At 43.8% G+C, this 19,981-nt stretch overlaps 2 protein-coding genes across 4 annotated transcripts in view; one reads left to right on the forward strand and one right to left on the reverse strand.

The window, feature by feature from the left end:
- NAPEPLD (N-acyl phosphatidylethanolamine phospholipase D) overlaps positions 1-7,445 on the forward strand; it is a 55,020-nt gene extending 47,575 nt beyond the window's left edge. The window contains exon 5 of the mRNA XM_015415064.1: positions 5,720-7,445. Within this exon, the coding sequence (XP_015270550.1) occupies positions 5,720-5,848 (129 nt within the window). The 3' untranslated portion in view covers positions 5,849-7,445. The remainder of the gene's footprint in view (positions 1-5,719) is intronic.
- A 1,799-nt stretch (positions 7,446-9,244) lies between these two features.
- On the reverse strand, positions 9,245-19,714 carry ARMC10 (armadillo repeat containing 10). 3 transcript variants are annotated; one of them, XM_015415063.1, is made up of 6 exons: positions 18,885-19,714; positions 15,354-15,484; positions 14,464-14,598; positions 12,846-13,022; positions 11,686-11,757; positions 9,245-10,768 (listed from the first exon to the last, which is right to left on the reverse strand). In XM_015415063.1, exons 1-6 carry the CDS (start codon positions 19,174-19,176, stop codon positions 10,514-10,516), a joined length of 1,062 nt encoding a protein of 353 aa, XP_015270549.1. In that variant the 5' UTR covers positions 19,177-19,714; the 3' UTR covers positions 9,245-10,513. The 3 variants fall into 3 exon arrangements, with proteins under 3 accessions (XP_015270549.1, XP_015270548.1, XP_015270547.1); XM_015415062.1 differs by having other exon boundaries at positions 15,354-15,499; XM_015415061.1 differs by having other exon boundaries at positions 15,354-15,502.
- Positions 19,715-19,981: the final 267 nt, after the last annotated feature.

Here is a 19,981-nt window from a genome sequence, read left to right on the forward strand (position 1 = left end):
TCCCCCCCCCCCCCCCCCCCCCCCCCCCCCCCGTGGGCCGGGTGCTTTGCCGATGGCCGCCCCTCGAGGGCCGGCAGGAGCTGCAGCCGAGGAGTCAGTCCGGTGGGCCACCCAGATTCCAGCTGGCAGCGGCAGCAGGGGACCCTGGAAGGGGCCTTGCCGCGGGACTCGGGCTGCTGCAGCCGCCGCCACCTGGGGGGGGGGGGGGAACGGGGGTCTCCTGGCTCCTGTTCCCTCACTCCCAGTGCTCTGGCCATGCTCAGAGGGCCCCTCCTTTGCCGGTGCCGGACTCGGGGAGAAACAGGCTGCGGCGGCGGTCAGGGAGATGCAGGACTTTTGGCGTGGGCGGGGGGCTTTTGCGGGGGGTCCACTTTGGCGCCCTAAGGGGTGGCCCGCGCTCTAGGCGAATGCCTAGTTCGCCTAGCAGGTGAGCCGGCCCTGGGTACGTAGGCTGAGTGATTGGCCCAGAGTCACCCAGCAACTTCCATGGCAGAGTGAGGCTTATGAACCTGGGTCTCCCAGTTCTTAGTTCCCATGCTCGAACCTCAGCACCATGGCTTGTATGTGTGTCTTTGTGGAAGGTCAGGTCTGTAAGTGGGACTGAAGTGCAACAAAAGGAGTGGTCAGTGGGGGCAGACTTGAGATTTGGAGGAGAGTGGATGGGTGTGGATGAATCACACAGAGGTGGTGGAAGAAAAGGGCTGATATAGGAATTCTGGTCATTGATAGGTGGCTGGTGAATCTGTGGAGGGTTCATGGTTTTTTTGGTGTATTGAGCAAGTGCTGAGGGCGGTGGCTCCAGTTACTCGAAGAATTTATATTATATGTGTACATTTTGGGTTAAACCTCTGTAAGTGGGGAAGAAACCCTGCTTCACACACAAAAATGTTTCCGGAGTTGCAAAGGAAAAAGTTGCTGATCTAGTGTAGTAGGAAACTGTATTTTCAGAGAGGGAAGAGGACCCCTGGGACTACTTGTGGACAGGAAAATGGACAGGAAAAGTTTCCCTAAGGTGGGAGGTGTATTCAAAGTGGATTATACATAGTGAGTCAGTACAGTTGACAAAATGGAATATTCACAGTGCTCCCCACCAATGTTCCCTCTAAGCTGTGGAGTCCTGTGAGCAAAAATTCTACTTTGTGAGCTACTGGCAATAAAGTTGTGAGCAAGTAATTTGGCTGCCGCATAAATTAGTTTGCTCTGGAGCCATCCTTCCTGACCTAAAACAAAAATGTGTGAGCTGGAGGCTAAAAAACAGTCAGCTAACTCACACTAACTCAGCTTAGAGGGAACAGTGCTCCCCACCTACCAATAAAAGGATGCCACAAGTAGCAGGTAGGTGGGGGAGCAATGTGATGCTGTACTTATTTATTTATTCATTTATTCGATTTATATCAATAATTCAAATTAATGCAATAATTCAAAGCAAGCGGTGTCAGTTATCAAAGACTGTTAAATAAAGGAAATATTGTAAGAGTGTTAATATTTTAAGCGTGGTTGTATTTTGAGTAAAAAATAATCTCATTAAATGGGTTTGTCTGTGTCCTCTATAAAGTTTATATCTCTGGTACCTGGCATTACATTTTATGGCACACATGGCCCAGCTCGACAAAGTGACATTTATGTCAGAACCAGCCCTTGTAACAAATGAGTTTGACACCTTTGAATAGGGCTTTGAAGATCAAGACCAGCACCTTGAATTGTGCCCAGAAATAAATTGGGAGCCAGTGTAGGTGAGCCTTGACTGGAGCAATATGGTCCCTACAACCCACTCCAGTCAACATACAGGTGACCAAGGCTTTTTCATAACCAGGCCTAAACTCAGAGGATAAAGGATCTAAATAATTTGCCTCATCCTGGAACTGTCCAACCAACAACTTGTTGAGTCACGTTGTTCAAGAATTATTGAGACCTCCTGAGTCCAGGATAGCTTCTTTAAACATGGCTGCACCACAGCCTGTTTCAAGGTTGGGGCAACAGTGCATCCTGTTAAGGAAACATTAACTGCCTCTCCAACTTAGTCAGCCAGCCCCCTGCAGTAAAAGTAACCAGGAAGGGTAAGGGTCATACAACAACAGGTGTTAGGCCTCAAAAATTCCAAGGATCCCATCCATATCCTCAGATTGAATAAACTGAAAAGTATCCCAAACGATTGGACAAGACAGCATCCTGGCACCACCTGATCCTGTCACTATATAGCGTCAAAGTCGGAATGGATGCAAAAGATTTTATCTACAAAATGCTGAGCAAAACAGTCACAGTAGGCTACTGAGTAGTCTACCTCCTCCTGCAGGGCAGATCCAACAGGCTTCTGACCACTTGGAACAGCTCCCCCAGCCTACACTGTACAGATGCAATGGTGGCAGAAAAGTGTTGATTCATTGCCACCATCACTGTCACAGAGCACACTTTAAAGTGAGCTTCTGCCCACTTCTTTTTGAATTCATCCTGAGTCTTCCTCTGCTGTTGCTCTAGGTGTCTCCCTTTCCTTTTCATCACCCACGTTCCCCCCGAGATAGAAATGATAGAAGCAATAAAGTGATGCCTTAAATTAAAGAAGGAAGCTAACCATTACGGAAACATTTTTAAGGTCATTTCAGATGTTTAAAGGAAGTGGTTGGATATTTTAGCTTTAGTGGCACAGGCTGCCCATTGTGAATGCACTGTTACAAGTTATAGTGGCAATATGTAATGAAGAAACCAGAGAGCAAGTTATAGTGGCAATATGTAATGAAGAAACCAGAGAGCACAATATTCTTGTCATTTTAAAACATCCTTAAAACATGTCCTTGAGTGTACTGCTTTACTTTTTCATATGTTAGTGAATAGTTGCCAATTTACATTCACTGAGAAAAGTGAAATTTTGCATTTGGGAACCTACAGACAATTCTAAGGAGACCCCCTGAGAGGTAAATCTCACCGAGTTCACTAGGATTTAGCCCCAGCTAAGTGTGCATAGGATTGCTGTGTTAGTTGTGAGAAGGTGAAAACCTGCCCTGTCTAGGTGTTTCAGGCCTTCACTGACAGACCTTCATAAGAAGATTTAGTGTGTACAGGGCAGGGCCACTTTACTGGTTTAGGTAGTGTTTTTAAATTTACAGTTTCAAATATGTAAATTGCTCATGTTTCTGAAATTCCTGCATTTATTTGGGTGCTTGAGAAGGACTCTCAGGTTCATGTATCATCTTCCTTTTATACACTCCTTTGACATGCACATCTGAGTATCTGTGTGCAAAAATAATTCCCATGTTGGCCCTACTTTAGGTATGGTTGACAAAACTGTGCTGTCACTTATCTGAGGCACAATTCAGTCTCATAAACATTCCCGCAGGCTTTCCTTCCTACAGCTATAGCATGATGATGCTGAGACACCAGTACAATTGGAGCAACAGTATTTAAATGATGGTGCAACGGGTTTACAACTGGGCCACTGGACATGGGTGAACTCCCTTAATTACCAGCTTTTTAAGGGATTGTAGCAGCGCCTAAAGGAGCTGCGGTGGCTCAAGTGGTTAAGAAGCTGAACTGCAGGCTGTGGAAGGTCGATAGTTCAGCAGTTCGAGATCAGAGTTGCTGCATGACAGAGTGAGCTCCCGTCTCTAGTTCCAGCTCCTGCCAACCTAGCAGTTCAAAAGCAAGAAATTGCAAGTAGATAATTAGGTACCACTTCGGTGGGAAGGTAACAGCGTTCCGTGCGCCTTGGTGTTTAGTCATGCCGGCCACATGACCACGGAAACGTCTTCGGACAGCGCTGGCTCTTCGGCTTTGAAACGGAGATGAGCACCACAACCCTAGAGTCGGATTCAACTGGCTTTCAAGCAAGGGAACCTTTACCTTTACTAGCAGTGCGTAATCTTTCCTAACAAATGGTTCCACGACTTTATAAGCACTTCTTAAGTATAAATGTATATTTAATTTAAAACTTGTCTTTTGTGATTGAGCATTGTAATTACGGTGAATTCAGCAACAGCACAATCTATGGATGGAATTTTATTTTAGATGATGAATAGTAGCAATTTTTCACCACTGATACATGATACCCTGAAGTCATACAAAGTCTCCTTTATTCAGAATCAGGGATTTTCTGCAGCAACACATGTTCTCTGTATCATTGAACTATAGGCCTACTACATTGTATTTTTTTAGGTTTCAACTATGGGAAAATGTAGAAATACGCTAAAATTCCTGATGCATGCTGTATTGGAAAAGTTGTAGACAAAATATCATATAAAGACTGTATGTTGGAAGTAGTTTTCCCCCCAATGTTAAGAACAGTTCTATGTTAGAAATTGACTGTAATATGTCTAAACAAGTGCTCATGGAACTGGTATATTGCTGCAAGCAGTGTGGAGTTTTGGGCTGGGGCGTCACCAGTACACTGATGATACTCAGCTGTGTGTGTTGATGGGCGGCTGTCCACACACTACCTCTCAAAATCTGACTGGAAAAGAGTTGGCTGAGATTGAATCCAGCTAAGACGGAGGTTCTGTGGCTGACTGGCTGGGGGGTTCAGGTTTGGGGTGCCAACTCCCCACTCTTAACACTGGCATAGACTGTAAGGAGTTTGGGTGTGGTTCTTGATGTCTCCTTATCAGTGGAGGCCCAGATTGCTGAAACTGTTGTTCTTCCAGCTACGCCAGGTGAGGCAACTGGCCCCCTTCCTGTCTCACCCTGACCTAGCCACAGTGATCCATGCAATAGTCACCTCTAGATTAGACTACTGTAACTCACTCTATGCTGGCCTACCCTTGAGACTGATCCAAAAACTCCAACTGGTCCAGAATGTGACAGCACAGGTCCTGACTGGAACATCACGGACAGCGCACATTCTGTGCTGTCAGCTGCACTGGCTTCCAGGGGAGTTCCAAGTCAGGTTCAAGATTTTGGTATTGACCTTAAGGCCTTAAGTGGTCAGGAACCCACTTATCTTTGGGACCATTTCCTCTGATATGTCCCCTGAAGAGCATTATACTCTTCAGAGAACAATCTACTGGTGATCCCCAGCCTAAAAGAAGTCCAGCTGTCCTTGACCAGAGCCAGGGTTTTTTCTGCCCTGGCTCCCACCTGGTAGAACTCTCTGCTGAACAACATCTGTGCCCTGCAGGACTTAATGCAGTTCCACAGGCTTGTAAGTCACAGATGTTCCACCAGGCTTTTGGTTGAGGTCAACGATGGATACCGTCGTACCGGCATTCCCTCCCTCTCTTCCTCCCTTCCCTCTTCATTTCTTCCTATCTCTTTTCCATCTTTTTAGAGGGGCAGGGACATAATTAGAAACTGATGTGTTCAACACTGTCTCAGAATGTTTTTATTTATATGTTACTATTTAAAATGTTTTAATCTTATTAATGTTTTTATTACTATGTTGTCTACCACCCTGAGCTGTGTATGCAGGGGTAGGGCAGTCTGTAGATTTGAACAATAAATAACATCTGAGAAGCTTACTGGGCAAAGCAACATTTCCATGAACAGGGATATCTGCATTCCCAAATCTGTTCTGCTCACTCAATCTTTAGCTGTATCTTTCTTAAGCAAGCTTCTCAGATAATATACTGTACTGTTTACATAGTGGCCAAATAGACCTTTTGTGTGTGCGTTATCAGAGCCAATTCATCATACAGGAACCAGTTTACAAGCTACAGTAGGTCAAATGGAAATCACTAGCTCTAGTCTTGGGTAGGCACAGACAGACACTGACATTGTCTTGTTCTTTCCGCAGTATTACTTGGACCCTCCAGCTAAACTGAAGGAAGCTCTTGATAGTTATGGACTGAAAACCGAGGATTTCTTTGTCTTAAAGCATGGAGAATCCCAAGACTTAAATATCAGTAATGATGGATTAGAATAAAAATACATTCAGCTGTTCTGTATGTTCTTGACTGGAAACAGGAGAAAAAAATTAGAGTGGTAATGTTTTTGTAACAATTTAAACTGGATTTTTAAAATTTCAGGTATGTTTGTGGATGATCTAACAGTTCCTTAAACCCTTGCATACTAGCCTACCTAATTGTAAAATTGCAACTTTTTAATAATCCAAATGGAATTATACAACTGAATTATATTAACAACTAGCAATATTATGTAAATAAGCCCGTAAAATGTGATTTGGGCCATTTCCACATGGGTTTATCTACCCCAGGTTCATTCATGCACCTCCTGGGTTTCTCTGATCTTTCTTAAACCTGCTGTGGTGTGATTTTTAGGAAAGATCACAGTAAAGCCTGGATGGCTGTTGTCTGGGTGGAAAAATTCCCATTTTCCTGCCCACGTCGCAGCCATTTTCCCTGACAGTGGCCCTACTGCAGCCATTTTCTCCCCCAGCTGCTGGAGGGCTTTTTTTTTGGGGGGGGGGGTTAAAATTGACAATTGAATATTTTTGTATCAGGTAGCCTTGTAACAAATATGTACAACAGGTTCCTCAGATTCCCATCTTTCATACAAAGTGGGGTGCAGTGGGTAGACACACTGATTTTTTAAAAAAATGAAAGCAAGGAATTCAGGGAACCTGTTGCACCACATAAAGATAAGTTGAAATAATAATCAATTGCTGATTTTTTTAATATGGAAAAAGCCCCAGTGGCCTGAAGGAGACGGAGATGGCCACTGCTGGGGGACCTGGGCCGGGAAGCTGTGGGAACCCTGCCATCTAGAAGCCCATTGCTGCTGCACTGTATCAGCAGCTGCACACAAACCTGTCCCTGTGTGGAAGCCAGCTTCATCTTTAAAAAATATTACTTTGTTTACACAGCACTACTGACACAGGTCACTTGCTGGGAATTACATGTTGGTTGATAGGGCATGTGCACTCAGGGGTTCTTTGATACTGCAGTTTCCAGTCTTGGATGACTAAGCAACATTATTAAGTTTCCCACCCCAACCAAAACTGAGTGTCTGGTTCAGTAATGGAAGGAATAGTCCTGAAAACCAAGGCAGAAGCCCTGTGTGCCCATGTAGATTTGATACATGAGAGGCCACAGCCAGAGACAGGCAACTTTTATAGGATTCTGCATACATTTATACCCAAAAGCTGTGGTAATGGAACAAAATTCCCTTCAATGGCAGCCTAGCTTGCATGTGCTGAAAGGCATGGACCTCAGCCTGTAGAGTCATAGATGCACAATGACCATGGCTTGCAGAGCCACTTCCTGCCAGCAGAGAAAACCGCAGGTATCCCTTTACCTCCTTCTTTCCTACCAATCATATGATCAATGGAGGATATAGTTTCAGTAGTTCCAGTTGAAAAACGATGGCTCCTGGGTGTTCATAGCTGGGCTGTTGGCCTTGCCCTTGCATCCTAAAAGCATTTCTGGTAACTGTGTTTAGGATAACCTTAGTTTACAATCCACTCGCCTGTAAAACAGGCTCATGCTGAAGTCTAGGCAGGTTTACTTGGGAGTAAGGCAGAGGTCAGTGGGACTTACTCTCTGATAAGTATGTTTAGGATTGCACCCTTGTTTTGACAACAAATGGTACTTCCAGGTTACTCTAATTTGGCTGGTTTTTATATTACGTTGTAATTTAAGAACAGCTCAGTAGTCCAGTTTAAAAGATAATGGTACTACCCAGATGGAAGTGGTTTGAATCTTACAACTGATACTGTAACCAGACTAAGTGCGAATAAATGTAGTATTGTAGCCTTACTGTAAACAGTCCTCCACCCTTCACCTCCTCTGAGCAGATTATTAATCCTGAGGACATATCCTGTGCCTTCAAAGCTATTGAAATCATAGGATTTTTGAGACAGTCTTCCAACAGTTATTGCTAAAGCACATTTCAAACAAAACACTGATTTTGCTGAATGCTTGTACATTTTCAAATAAAAATGTAAGATAGATGAGTTTTAAAATGATCTAAGGAAGTGTGCCTTTTTAAAAAAAAGTACTGAAACTTGCCTCACTAATGTATTTTTACTGCTGGCCAGAATCTCTGTACATGCATTGTCATTATGTAATTGTTCTTTATCATAATTCTAAATTATCAAATAATATCTGTTTAACTGAAACCATCACTTTGCTGTTCACTGAAGTCTTTAGCCTTTTTTCTTTGCTTTGTCCCCAGATGCACACACAACTGGAAGGTCCTTAACATGTCATAAAATGATGTGCAAAATGTGTATAGACTGCTTATGGATCTGAAAGTATGATGACTTCTTTAGCATTGTAAAATAGGATCAAATAAACCTGTGTCAAATCGCAAAACTAATTTACAAAATACAGATTAATGCTTTTTCTCAGATATTTTTAATTTGCTATTTTATTACATGGCACGTCCTGCATAATCATCTCTATTGGAATGACTCAGCTAGTTATTATTTCCTGAGAGCCAGTTTGGTGTAGCTAGTTATTATTTCCTGAGAGCCAGTTTGGTGTAGTGGTTAAGTGTGCGGACTCTAATCTGGGAGAACCGGGTTTGATTCCCCACTCCTCCACTTGCACCTGCTGATGTGACCTTGGGTCAGTCACAAGCTCTGGCACAGCTGTCCTTGAAAAAGAGCAGTTTGTGTCAGAGTTCTCTCAGCCCCACCCACCTCACAAGGTGTCTGTTGTGGGGAGGGGAAGGGAAAGGAGTTTGTAAGCCGCTCTGAGACTCCAAGTGAAGGGCGGGGTATAAATCCAATCTCTTCTTCTTCTTCCTGTTCACTCCAAAAACTGCCTTATTGCTCCAATGTGCAGCTTGTACCAAAGAAAGCAGACTGCTGCATCAGAACATTCTCCCCACTTCTGCACTGACTTCTTTTCAAGCAAAGTTTGAGTCCAGTGGCACCTTTGGAGTCAAACTTTGTTCTGCTGTCTCAGACCAACATGGCTATCCACCTGAATCTTCTTTTCAAGCAAGAGCTTTTAATCTCATGGTCAGCTATTTGCCCCCTGGGCTTTTAGGTATCCAGTTTAGCCCACATCTAGTACATTTGCAGGACAGAACAAGGATGCTTCTGCTGCTCCTCTTTGGAAGAGCTGCACAGTCTTCCCACATTCACAATGTCATGGCTCCTCAGAGGTGTGTAATTTGTGGATCTCCCAAAGAAAGATGATACATTTTAAAGAGTCCATTTTCTTCCAACTTTTTGTGAGTAAATATAAATAAGCAAAGGTGAGATATACAAATGCTCCCTCTAAGCTGTGGAGCCTTATGAGCAGAAATTTTACTTTGTGAGCTACTGGCATTAAAGTTGCAAGTGAGCGATTTGGCTACTGCATAAATTAGTTTGCTCTGGAGCCATCCTTCCTGAGCTAAGACAAAAATATGCGAGCCGGAGGCTAGAAAACTGAGCTCACACTAACTCAGCTTAGAGGGAATACTGGCCCCAAACCAGTCCCCTGACCTTGCTATAGGTGAAATTTGGAGCCGTTTGTTAGATGTACTCAGGAGACTGTAGATTCATACATGCCCATCAAGTACCATAATACTATTATCCTCAGCTGTTCTCATGTTACTTGATAATGTTTCTCCTCCCCTCTGTAAAGCTATCAGTAGGCTAGACCCACAGAGACCAGTAGGTTCTGATACCGAAAGGCCAGACTTTTCTCAGGGAGATGTTGTGGGTGATTTTAAAATGGATGCAGGCTCAAAGGAGCATCACAAAAACCCATGCTCTTCTGAGCACTCGCTGAGGAACAGAGTGCTCCAAGTATATGTCCAGAGGTATAACGCCCCACCCCCTTTCGGGGTGGTACTCTGGACAACATGAAGAATCCTCCTTTCAAGTAAGACACAGTTGACCACTCTGTCTGCTTTTATGCTGCTTTGTGGCTTCACAGTTTTGTATTGCCCTTGCAGGTGTCTCACTAGACATTCCACAATTTAACCAGTACAATAGCTACACTGTATTTAATGCTAAAGACCATGCATGTTTTCTTTACACAGTAAAAGCTTCAGTGTGCTAATACTGCTTCTGTAGCAACTGACAGCCCAGTATAAATAAATTTTCTGGATAACAGAGATCAATAGCCCAGGTGGGTGTTGTACAGATAGAACATCCCAGTTTAAGTGAGATGCTGGGTGTGTGCAATATTCAGAGTTTAAATGAAGCCTTAGAGGGCCTAAATGAAGCAGAGTGCAAACAATTATGTACTTCAGCCCTTCCTTCTAGCCTAATCCTAAACTTAGTTGCACCAGTAAATTAAGTGCTTGGAATGTGCATAGCAAACAATTATGATAATTCATCACAAAACATTCTGGTGGCAGTCCAGGAAATGTCCCAGCATAACAAGTTCCTATGCTCAAGTTTAGTTGGGCAGACAAAAGCTCTTATATGTAATGTCTTTTGTACCCATTTCTCTCTAGAGAAATGCTCTGCTTCCACCTGGAGTTTCTGCTGACCTGACTCCACATCTCTGAAGAGGTATCACAAGTCCAAAATGTTTAGTATCAGGTTCAGTGAATGCAGAGTCTTGTACACACATGTCCATATGTATACTAGAGCTCCCACACTCACACAAAGTGTCAGGCTACACACTTTTTCATATACAATTCAGGATTTTAAATACAGATTTTAACATTTCAATCTGATAAATCACCACTGCATTACTAGTTTGGCAACTTGCTCCTTGACTTCTGTGTCATGATGGTGAAATAGAGATGCCAGTTTTTCAGCACACTGAGTTGAATTCCCCCGAAGCATAGAAAAAATTGAATCTTCACTGTGATGTGAGGCAATAGCACTCTCTTCCTTCTTCATATGCTGTGTCAAGTTTGTGGCAAACACAAGGACTCTGAGTAGGACTTCTTTGTTGATGCAGCTATCAAACAGGGATAATAGGAAAGGTGCCTAGAGGGTTAACATGGACACAAAAACAGCTGGTCAGAATAATGAGAAATAAATGTGAACTAGTATACAAATAAATGGCTTCTAAAAATCATGCAAACTAGCTTATAGCTAACTATACATGAAGGTTTAGGGTCCAGGTTAAATTTTCCAGTGGCAGAATGGAACTTTCCTGCCTCCCACTGATCTCCACAAAATGCTGCTCCCGGGGGATAGGGGACATTCCCTGAGAAATTACATGGTGGGGGGGTTCCTACAGTGGAAGGGGGGGTCAGTGGGAATTGCAGATTTAGTCTGGATCCAGCCTGAATTAGTTAAGAGTCTTTGTGGCATGTCAAGAATGTGTCCAGTCCAAATTAAATCCTGCCTCCTAACAAAGTATTGGCTTATATTTTACCTCCTGAAATAATTTTGAACTCTGTCTGGACTGTAAATGTAACTGCCCAGGAAAAGTGTATATTAAAGATACAGAACAAACAATCTACACTGAGTGGTTTGTTTCTAGATGTAACATATACAAACTAATATAAGTAAAGCACTCAGATGTCAATATTTGTGTGCATACAGTTTCATGAAAATTTGGCATTGTCAGAATCTATAATTAATGCCAAACTCTGAAGTCATTTGTACAGAGATACTTGAAAACATTCAAAAAGAGTACGTCATGACATAGTCCTCTTCTGTGAGCTGTATTTTTTGTAATTAATGGCTGAACTGCTTGAGGCCAACTTTTTCTCACACCCGGAAGGTCATTTATTGTGTAGGAAGACGGATCTTCAAAATGGCAGCTGGAATATGGATTATGTCCCATCTTCACCCTCTCAACAAGCATTAACAAAGTAAGTTTTTAAAAATACAAACATTTCAAACACAAGACAACAAGGATTGCTAGAGGGAGCACAAGAAAACAGTAGACTTACCTGAGCACTGAGAAGATGTTCTGTCATAGCTGGGTTTGCTGATAAATTCACAAGCACTTTTAGAACTTGAGTCTGAAATAAGAGGGGAAAGTATATTTCACTCAGCCATGTAACTGGAAATCATTGTGAAGCCACCCAAAGGTTTCCATTTCTGGTGACAGTTCCCATAGGCAGTGTTCCCTCTAAGATGAGTTCGTGTGAGCTAGCTCACAGTTTTTTAGCCTCTGGCTCACACATTTTTGTCTTTGCTCAGGAAGGATGGCTACAGAGCAAACTATGCAGCAGCCAAACTGCTCACTCACATCTTTAATGCCAGTAGTTCACAAAGTAGAATATTTGCTCACAAGACTCCACAGCATAGAGGGAGCACAGGTGCATCCTAGTTTGCAATCCTAACACACTAACTGTGAAGTAAGTCTAGTTGAATTCAGGAGGACTGCTGAGACAACAGGCACAGGACGGGCAGTGACACAGGTTAATGGGAGTAAGAATGGGTAAGGCGGGATATAAATAAATAACCTGACTCCAAAGCTGCAATGCAGCAGGAGGCGCATCAGCATCTTTTGTCTTCTGGGACCACCACTTCACCTCCATACCAGCCTTTAACATAAAGCTAAAAAACTGGGGGAGATGTTCACCACTCAAAGAGCTAATGCATTTTATTCAGTTTTAAAACCACTCCGCTTCTATAAACATACAGTTTCGTCTTTCTTTACAAAGACAGAAAGAAGCATAAGTGTCATCTTGTGGCACCAACATGTTACTACACTCAACCAGGCAAAGTGTACTGGACAAAATGGACTCCGGTCCTATGAATGGCAAAAAATTGCTTCCCTGCTCTGGGTGAAATTACTTAATTAGTTACAGTCTAAATAGATGCCCCCTCGCCCTAAAAAATTGTCTGGAACCTCTACAGCTTGAAAAGGCCAAATAGCTATATTCCCACTTATTTTTAAATGTATTCATGGAGGTATTTTTAATGGAAAAGAAAACCACTTTTCTCCCCTCAGATACTACACTGATACTATTTCTTATATGTATGTCTATTATGTTTTTTTCAGAGTAAGCAGAAACAAACACAGAAAGCTAAACTTGAGCTTTAAGTCACAGAAGAAAAAAGAGCACGCTCGAGATTTTACATCTAGGACAGTATATAATACCTGCGTTCGTTCATCTCCATCCAAAAGTAAATGGAGAAAGCATGGAATGGAGCTTGTCATCATGTGATGATAGTAATTGGTAAGAGACATATTGGTTAAAAAGCGAAGACCAGCCAGCTGCAGCTCAGAGTTCAAGGGTGAGGAACTGGTTTCCTCACAGATTTTGGTAATATATCTCTTAGAGAGGGAAAAGAAAAAAAATATTATACATAACCAAGATGTTCTTATTAAGGAATTACAGTGTAAATATTAAATTCTTCAGTGATTTAGGGTGGGGCAGTCATGGCTCATGGGTAGAAGTTCCCCTTGAAGGCAGGCAGGGGTCATCAGTTTTTACTGACCCTGAGTGGGAGGAGTTTCTCTCACAATTCCCAGTTCTGGCCCTGTCTGGCTTGCAGACAGGTGGTTGTCTCACAACACTCATTAAGGAATGCACTGACTCCTTATTTCAGTTTTTTTCCTTGTATTCTCTTCCTCCCTCTGCCTAACTTGACAGGCTCCATCTTCTGTCACTGCAGGGGCAGGTTTAGGGGTGCCTTTCTGACATACCCTCCCTTCAGTCCAAGGTTCTCTTCCTGGAAGGGGAGGAACACTGTGGGGCCTCCATGCTTCAGCCAGAAGCTTCCCCTGTCTGAGGCAACAGGAATGTCAGCAGCTGCAGCCAAGGTGCCTGTTTCTCAGGATCAGGGGGAGGCATGCTCTGGCCACCTGACCCAAGTCTGGCTGAGCAGGGCTTTGAGGCCTCATGATACTCTCAACATCACCCTGGTTTCCTGGGAGCCTGTGGCTGAGCATATCTTCTCTCACCACAGTCATCCAGAATGGTAAGCAGAAGGGCACTCATTTTAGCTAGTGGGACTGAGGTCCCCACCACCACCATTCTCCTTCAGGGACAAGGTGGGGGAAAAAGGGTGGCAAGATGGCTGTGCATGCCTGTCTTGCACATTTAAGAGGAGTGTGGGCCATCCTCTTTCCAGTTCAATTCCTCTCCCTCCCCTTCTAGAGAGCAGGATTGCCTCCCCTCCAGTCAGGTTAGGCCAACAGACTTGCAGGGCTCAATCACTTGGATGAAAATACATAAGCAAGCTTCTTGGCTTGGATCAAGGGAGAAATGCAGAATGCCACCCTAGCTTAAGCTTTTCATTAAAATGAATGTTTCTAGATCCTTCGCCCATGGAGATATACGGAAAATGCATATCTGTAAGGGAAAGGGGTAGAGACCGTTTTTTTCAGTAATGCTGGGAATTCAGAGAACCTCCTAAGCCTATTGTTACAACATTCCAGTGATATATCAATATTTAATGTTGTTTAAGAAAGGGGGGGTTGTGACACCACCAATGACCTTGAAAGTCCTCATTACTGAAGGGAGAAAATGAATTGACTCCACAATTGTGAAAGTGTACAGGGAGGGCAGATATGCGGAACGACTGTGCCCAAACCAATTCCAATGCATGTGGATCGACTCCAGAGAAAATTAGGAGTAGGTGAAGCATGCAGAAAAGTCCACAATGACAAAGGTCTCATTAATTTTAATACAGTTGGATTGCTCTAAAAGTCCTTTATTACTTCATTATAAGTTGGCATACCCTTTTTATTTCAGTTTCTTATTTAAACTTACTTTTAGCTCTTCTTGATTTTTAATATTCATACTCAAGTTATTAAGAGCATTCAGTGCTTTTTCTTTGACATTAGTAGCTGGAACTGATAGCATGCTTCCAATAACAGAAAGGCCACCTAAATTTCGAATTATATCCTACAAGTTAGACGGGAAAAATGTCATTAGTAATTGTCTTAATTTAAATTTCTAGAGTAAAGCACAATTCCTCTTAACTTCAAAGCAAATTCTGCCTTACTTGACAAACAATTAAGCAGTGTAGCTTTACTACTGTCCAGTATATGAAAATACCATAAATCTTTCATCCAAACAGTAATTATCTATATTACAATTCTCATCTCCAAAGGGCTGTGCATCCATGGATACAGAAGCTTTTCTGGAAGCCCTGTCCAGTCCACACAGAGCTCTTCAGGCTCCCCTTAGGCACACCAAAAGCAACTTCTGAAGGTTGGGGAGCTTTTGCAATGCCATGGATATGAACATGGGTGCAGCTGGGGAGGAACGAGTGAACTTCCTCCAGTATGAGTAGAACAGAAGAGCATTCCATTCACACACCTCTGTTTTGATCTCAGCTAATGTATGAAGGGTGCACCCTTTCTCTTCTTTCATTGTCTACTATCAATCTACTATCTATTCCTCCCCTACAAAAGTTCAGGGAAGCATTTTATGCACACAACAACCCTGTAAAGTCGGTTAGGCTGAGAAAAAGTAACCTGTCCAAGGTTGTCCAGTGAGCTTCATGGCGAAATGGGGATCTAAACCTAGGTCGCCCAGCTCCTCAGTCCAGACGCTATGTTACACTGGCTCTTCACTGACAATGATTTCTCCATTTTCTCATTGGCGTACAGCTATAACACATCACAGTAAAATACTGCTTTAACACAAATACTTACCTGATTGACAGAGAAGGCAGCGCTGTTGCTGAGTGTAATCAAGGCTTGTTCCTGAATTAAAGGATCCTCCACAGACTCAAGTAAATAAATAAGACTCTGTATGTGGTGTACCTCTAGACCATCAGGAGATACTGGAAAATTCATGCCTACTAGTATTGGGAGACATACACATCACCTGAAGTCAGCAATTTTTCTACAGCAGGCGTGGATGGCAAAGAAGAGCAGCATGGGAGGGGCTACCTCTACAAGAAGTACTGCTATTATAAGGAAAAGATTCGAGTCCACTAGCTCCTTAAATACCAGGAAGATTTCCAGGGTACCAGCTTTTGAGAATCAAAGCTCCCTTCATCAGGTAAAAGGTAAAGGTTCCCTTGCTTGAAAGCCAGTCGAATCCGACTCTAGGGTTGCGGTGCTCATCTCCGTTTCAAAGCCGAAGAGCCAGCGCTGTCCGAAGACCTTTCCGTGGTCATGTGGCCGGCATGACTAAACACCAAGGCACACGGAACGCTGTTACCTTCCCACCGAAGTGGTACCTATTTATCTACTTGCAATTTCTTGCTTTCGAACTGCTAGGTTGGCAGGAGCTGGAACTAGAGATGGGAGCTCACTCCATCATGCAACACCCGGGTCTCGAACTGCTGAACAGGTATAAGCTTTCAAAAGCCAAAGCTCCCTTTGTCAGCCTTACTGGAGTTGAATTTTTAAAAATTAATTATTTTTATTTTACATTATTCATAGTCCACCTTTCTCAACTGTGATTCAAAGCAGAGTACACAGAGTGAGGCAACAGGATGGGACATCCAATAAGCAACACAATAGGATTAGGGTTGCAGAATCAGCCAGAAGTCTAAAAACAGAACCGAAGCAAAGCAGCAGTATTAACATGACACTTGTTTTTCTACTGCAGACCAACACAGCTGCCTAGGTGAAACTATTACAAGGACATACCAGGTAGGAAACATAAGCCTCCCTTTCTAAGAAACTAACAATGGGTTCCAGCCAACCAGTTTTTCTACTGATGAAAAAGGAAGTAAGAGGTCTCCTTTGACCTTCAAAAGGCTACGTTTGGAATCATGGACAAAAGCCATGGGGAGCAGGAGCTGTAATGAGGGGAACTATACCACCACTGTCACGGTACCTTAAAGGATGCACTGATGAGGCCCTGAGGAAGAATCTGGAATTGGATAGAAGATCTGATAAGCCATCTCCATGTGGGCATAACATCATAGGACACTTGGAACTGAATTGATCCATCTTGGAGTCACGATATTAATAACTGACTGAGCACCGTTGTTTTTAATGATGTTGGATGTTTTTATTATGTATTATATGTTTTAATCATGGCATGGATGTACCTTGCCCTTGTGAGCCACCCTGAGCCCATCGGGGAGGGCGGGATACAAATACGAAAAATAAAATAAATAAATAAACGGCAAGATTTAGTGAAAAAGTTGGCTGGCTCAAACCCCAAATATACCTTCTGTTCTTGCATGAACGTGGTCTCCTGCAAGAGCTTTCTGTCCATTAGCTGGCCTTTTTCAAACACCACCACCTTTCTAGTCAAAAAGCAGATGATGTTTCTCTTCTTCATTTTCTCTGCACACCTCCAAATCTATGCAGTTAATATTTTCAACAGTATATATTTGCTAAGTGTTTAAGAACCTTCAGCACAGGGACTGGGAAAGTGTGTGCTATTGTCACTGTTCAGGACTGAAAACATATGTGTGCTATCTCTTCAAATAATTAAAGGGGGAGGGAGATTACCTGATCCCACCCACAGGTGACATTAGATATCCCCCTTCTGTAACACGTGTACTTCTCCAATTGTACTATGGGATGCAAACACGGGATGTAACACAAATATCAGTGTGGCACTACCATTTTAAATCCACTTTCACATGAAAGCAGGAGAGCATCTCTTTAAAAACTCAAAGAAATCCATTTATAGGTGGTCTCCAAATCATCTTCTTTGGGTGACTTGTTATCAGAAGATTGTATGCCAAACCCCCAGTAAATATGGGACCCACGGAGTAGCAAGCATGCAGTATCATGGTCACACGACAGGAATAGGGGGCACCTAAGTGATAACTCTATGAGAATCAAACCAAGAAACTGGAAGCTGTGCTTCAGAAAGTGCATCAGTCAGAGGAACCCTCTCCTGCCAAAGGAGCTGGCCTTGCTGTCACACACATGAAGCTGCCTTACACTGAATCAGAATCAGACCACCGATCCATCAAGGTCAGTATTGTCCACTCAGCCTGGCAGCAGCTCTCCAGAGTCTCAGGTCTTTCACATCACTTACAACTTGATACCTTTGTAACTGGAGGTGCCAGGGAATGAACCTGGGTCACAGTAACAATGAGACTATGCTACTGTAATGCACTGTACACTGGTCTCCTCTTGAAAGCAATTTGGAAACTCCATCTGGTGCAGAAAGCTGCAGCTCAGCTATTATTAGCAGCTAGACAGAGCATGCACATTGATCTCATTATGCAGACGTTCCATTGGCTGCCCATTTGTTACTGGACTCAATTTAAGGTACTGGCTATCACAAACAAAATCCTTCATATCCTTGGTCCCTCTTATTTGCAGGACTGCCTCTCCACCTATGTTCCACCATGACAGCTTTGCTCAAGTCAGCAGGGCCTTCTGCGTGCCAACCTGCAAATGGGTTAAATCGACAACTGCCCATACACATGCTTTCTCCAATGTAGCCCCCACCTTATGGAATGGCCTGCCTAGGAGGTCAAGAAGGCTTCCACTCTTTCGGGCTTTCTACAAACTATGCAAAATAGAATCATTCAAGAGGGGTTTTTTTCTGTACAAGTAGGGCTGCACTGTATAAAGTGGCTTAAAAACTTACTGGATAAATTATTAGGAACTGTGGTCTATACTGCTATGCATAGGATCTGCTATGCATAGCATACTGCTATGCATAGGATCCGACTTACTATAAGTCGGATCCTATCATATAATTTCGCACCACTTAATGTGTCATGTTAATACTTATGCTTTGCTTCAGGACCTTCCTGTTGGTTGCAAAATTCTACAATCCTAATGCATTGTTTACTGACTGTCCCATTTTGTTGACTGTACTGACTCACTATGTGTAATCCGCCTTGAGTCCTTGCAAGAAAGGTGGGCAATGAACAATGTAAATAAATAAATGCCAATCAGATGCTGTATCACTGAGTCATGGCCGCTCTCCATCTTCCTGCTCCTCTCAGTTTGCATGCAAAGAGAGGCAGGTGTGTTGTACCCTTCCTCTCTATGTGTGCACGCCAGCAGCAAGCCCTTCCAAAAACCAGGCGGAAAATCATGCCTTTTGGGCTCACCACTCAACAGGACTAGCTGTATCTAAAGAAGTGAGCAGTGACTCATGAAAGCTCATATCCTGCCACAAATGTTGTTACTCTTTAAGGTGTTGCTAGACTCTTGCTCTTTCCCACTCAAAATGTGGTTCTCTGTGGCCCACCTTACGCTCTCAGACCATCAGTTGAAGTTCGCAGCTCTAGTTGACCAAAGCCTTACCTTGCTGGAGATGGCTAGAATCTTTCTGCCCTGTGCTGGAGAAAATGTTTTGGCCCAAGACTGGGGCCTGTTCTGGGATGGCCATCTGGGCTTCCCCCCAAGAGGTCGACCCCAGTCTCTGCTCATGCTCCTTACGGATGCTTTCTCCTTTCAGGCCTGCTTCTTCTGGTCCTTCATTTTTTCTCTTCCTGGAGGTCGCTCTGTAAACATAGTAACAGACACCAGCCCCAACCACCACCAGCCCCACCAGCCCTCCCCTCATCAGGAACCCTCTGGAATTCCTCAGAAACATTGCCAAAGCTGAAGCCAGCTTCTGAAGTCGGGCAGTTAACAGGACATCCAGACGTGCGCTGGGAGCTCCGTGGTTGGAACTCCCTGAGATTTGTGAAAGTTAATTTTGCAGGAAAATAGTTTTTTTTTTAAAAAAATCACCGGGAGCTCCGAACACAGAAACCCCAAAGCATGTCTGGAGAAGTGCCAGATGCGGCGAGGCGGCTGAAGCAGCTAAGGACAGTGCTCTTTCTGACAGGAACCGAGAACGGGGCTCCTCCCACTGCCCTGGAAGAACAAGTTTAAAAACATGCCGGTCCTTAAGGCATTCCAAGACTCCTGTTTCACCTGCAGGGGGTGTGTGGCTTCTCCGCCACGGCGATAGCATGGGGGGCGGGCGTCAAACACCCCCCCCCCCAAACACACCACGGAAAATTCTCTTCGCATGCCCCCAAATGCGTTCTCTATTATTCCCCGAGGTTCCGGTCTGTCATCTTGGTTTCTGGCAGAGCTCCTGAGAGGCGGCAGATATGCAAGAGGTTCTCTCACCACGTGGAGGAGAAGACGCACTAACCAGTCATGCATTTCCACTGAGCACGCTGCACGTCCAGTCTCTGTCCACAGAAATACCCGCGTGTCGTGCGCGGTAGGGAATGTTATCCCCCCCATTTAAGACTGGCACTTTTTCTCATCCCTCTGAACATACGGCTGTGTGACAGGTAGAAACGCAACCGGCGTAGCACTCTCTCCCCTGTTGAATATCTGTCTGACCAGCAGGGCCAGCCGCTGTTTCCCAGGGCAGGGAGAAGGGGGCAGCCAAAGCAATC

Source organism: Gekko japonicus, unplaced genomic scaffold (genome assembly GCF_001447785.1).
Source record: "Gekko japonicus isolate JY-2015 unplaced genomic scaffold, Gekko_japonicus_V1.1 scaffold5, whole genome shotgun sequence".
In the NCBI taxonomy this organism is placed as follows: domain Eukaryota; kingdom Metazoa; phylum Chordata; class Lepidosauria; order Squamata; family Gekkonidae; genus Gekko; species Gekko japonicus.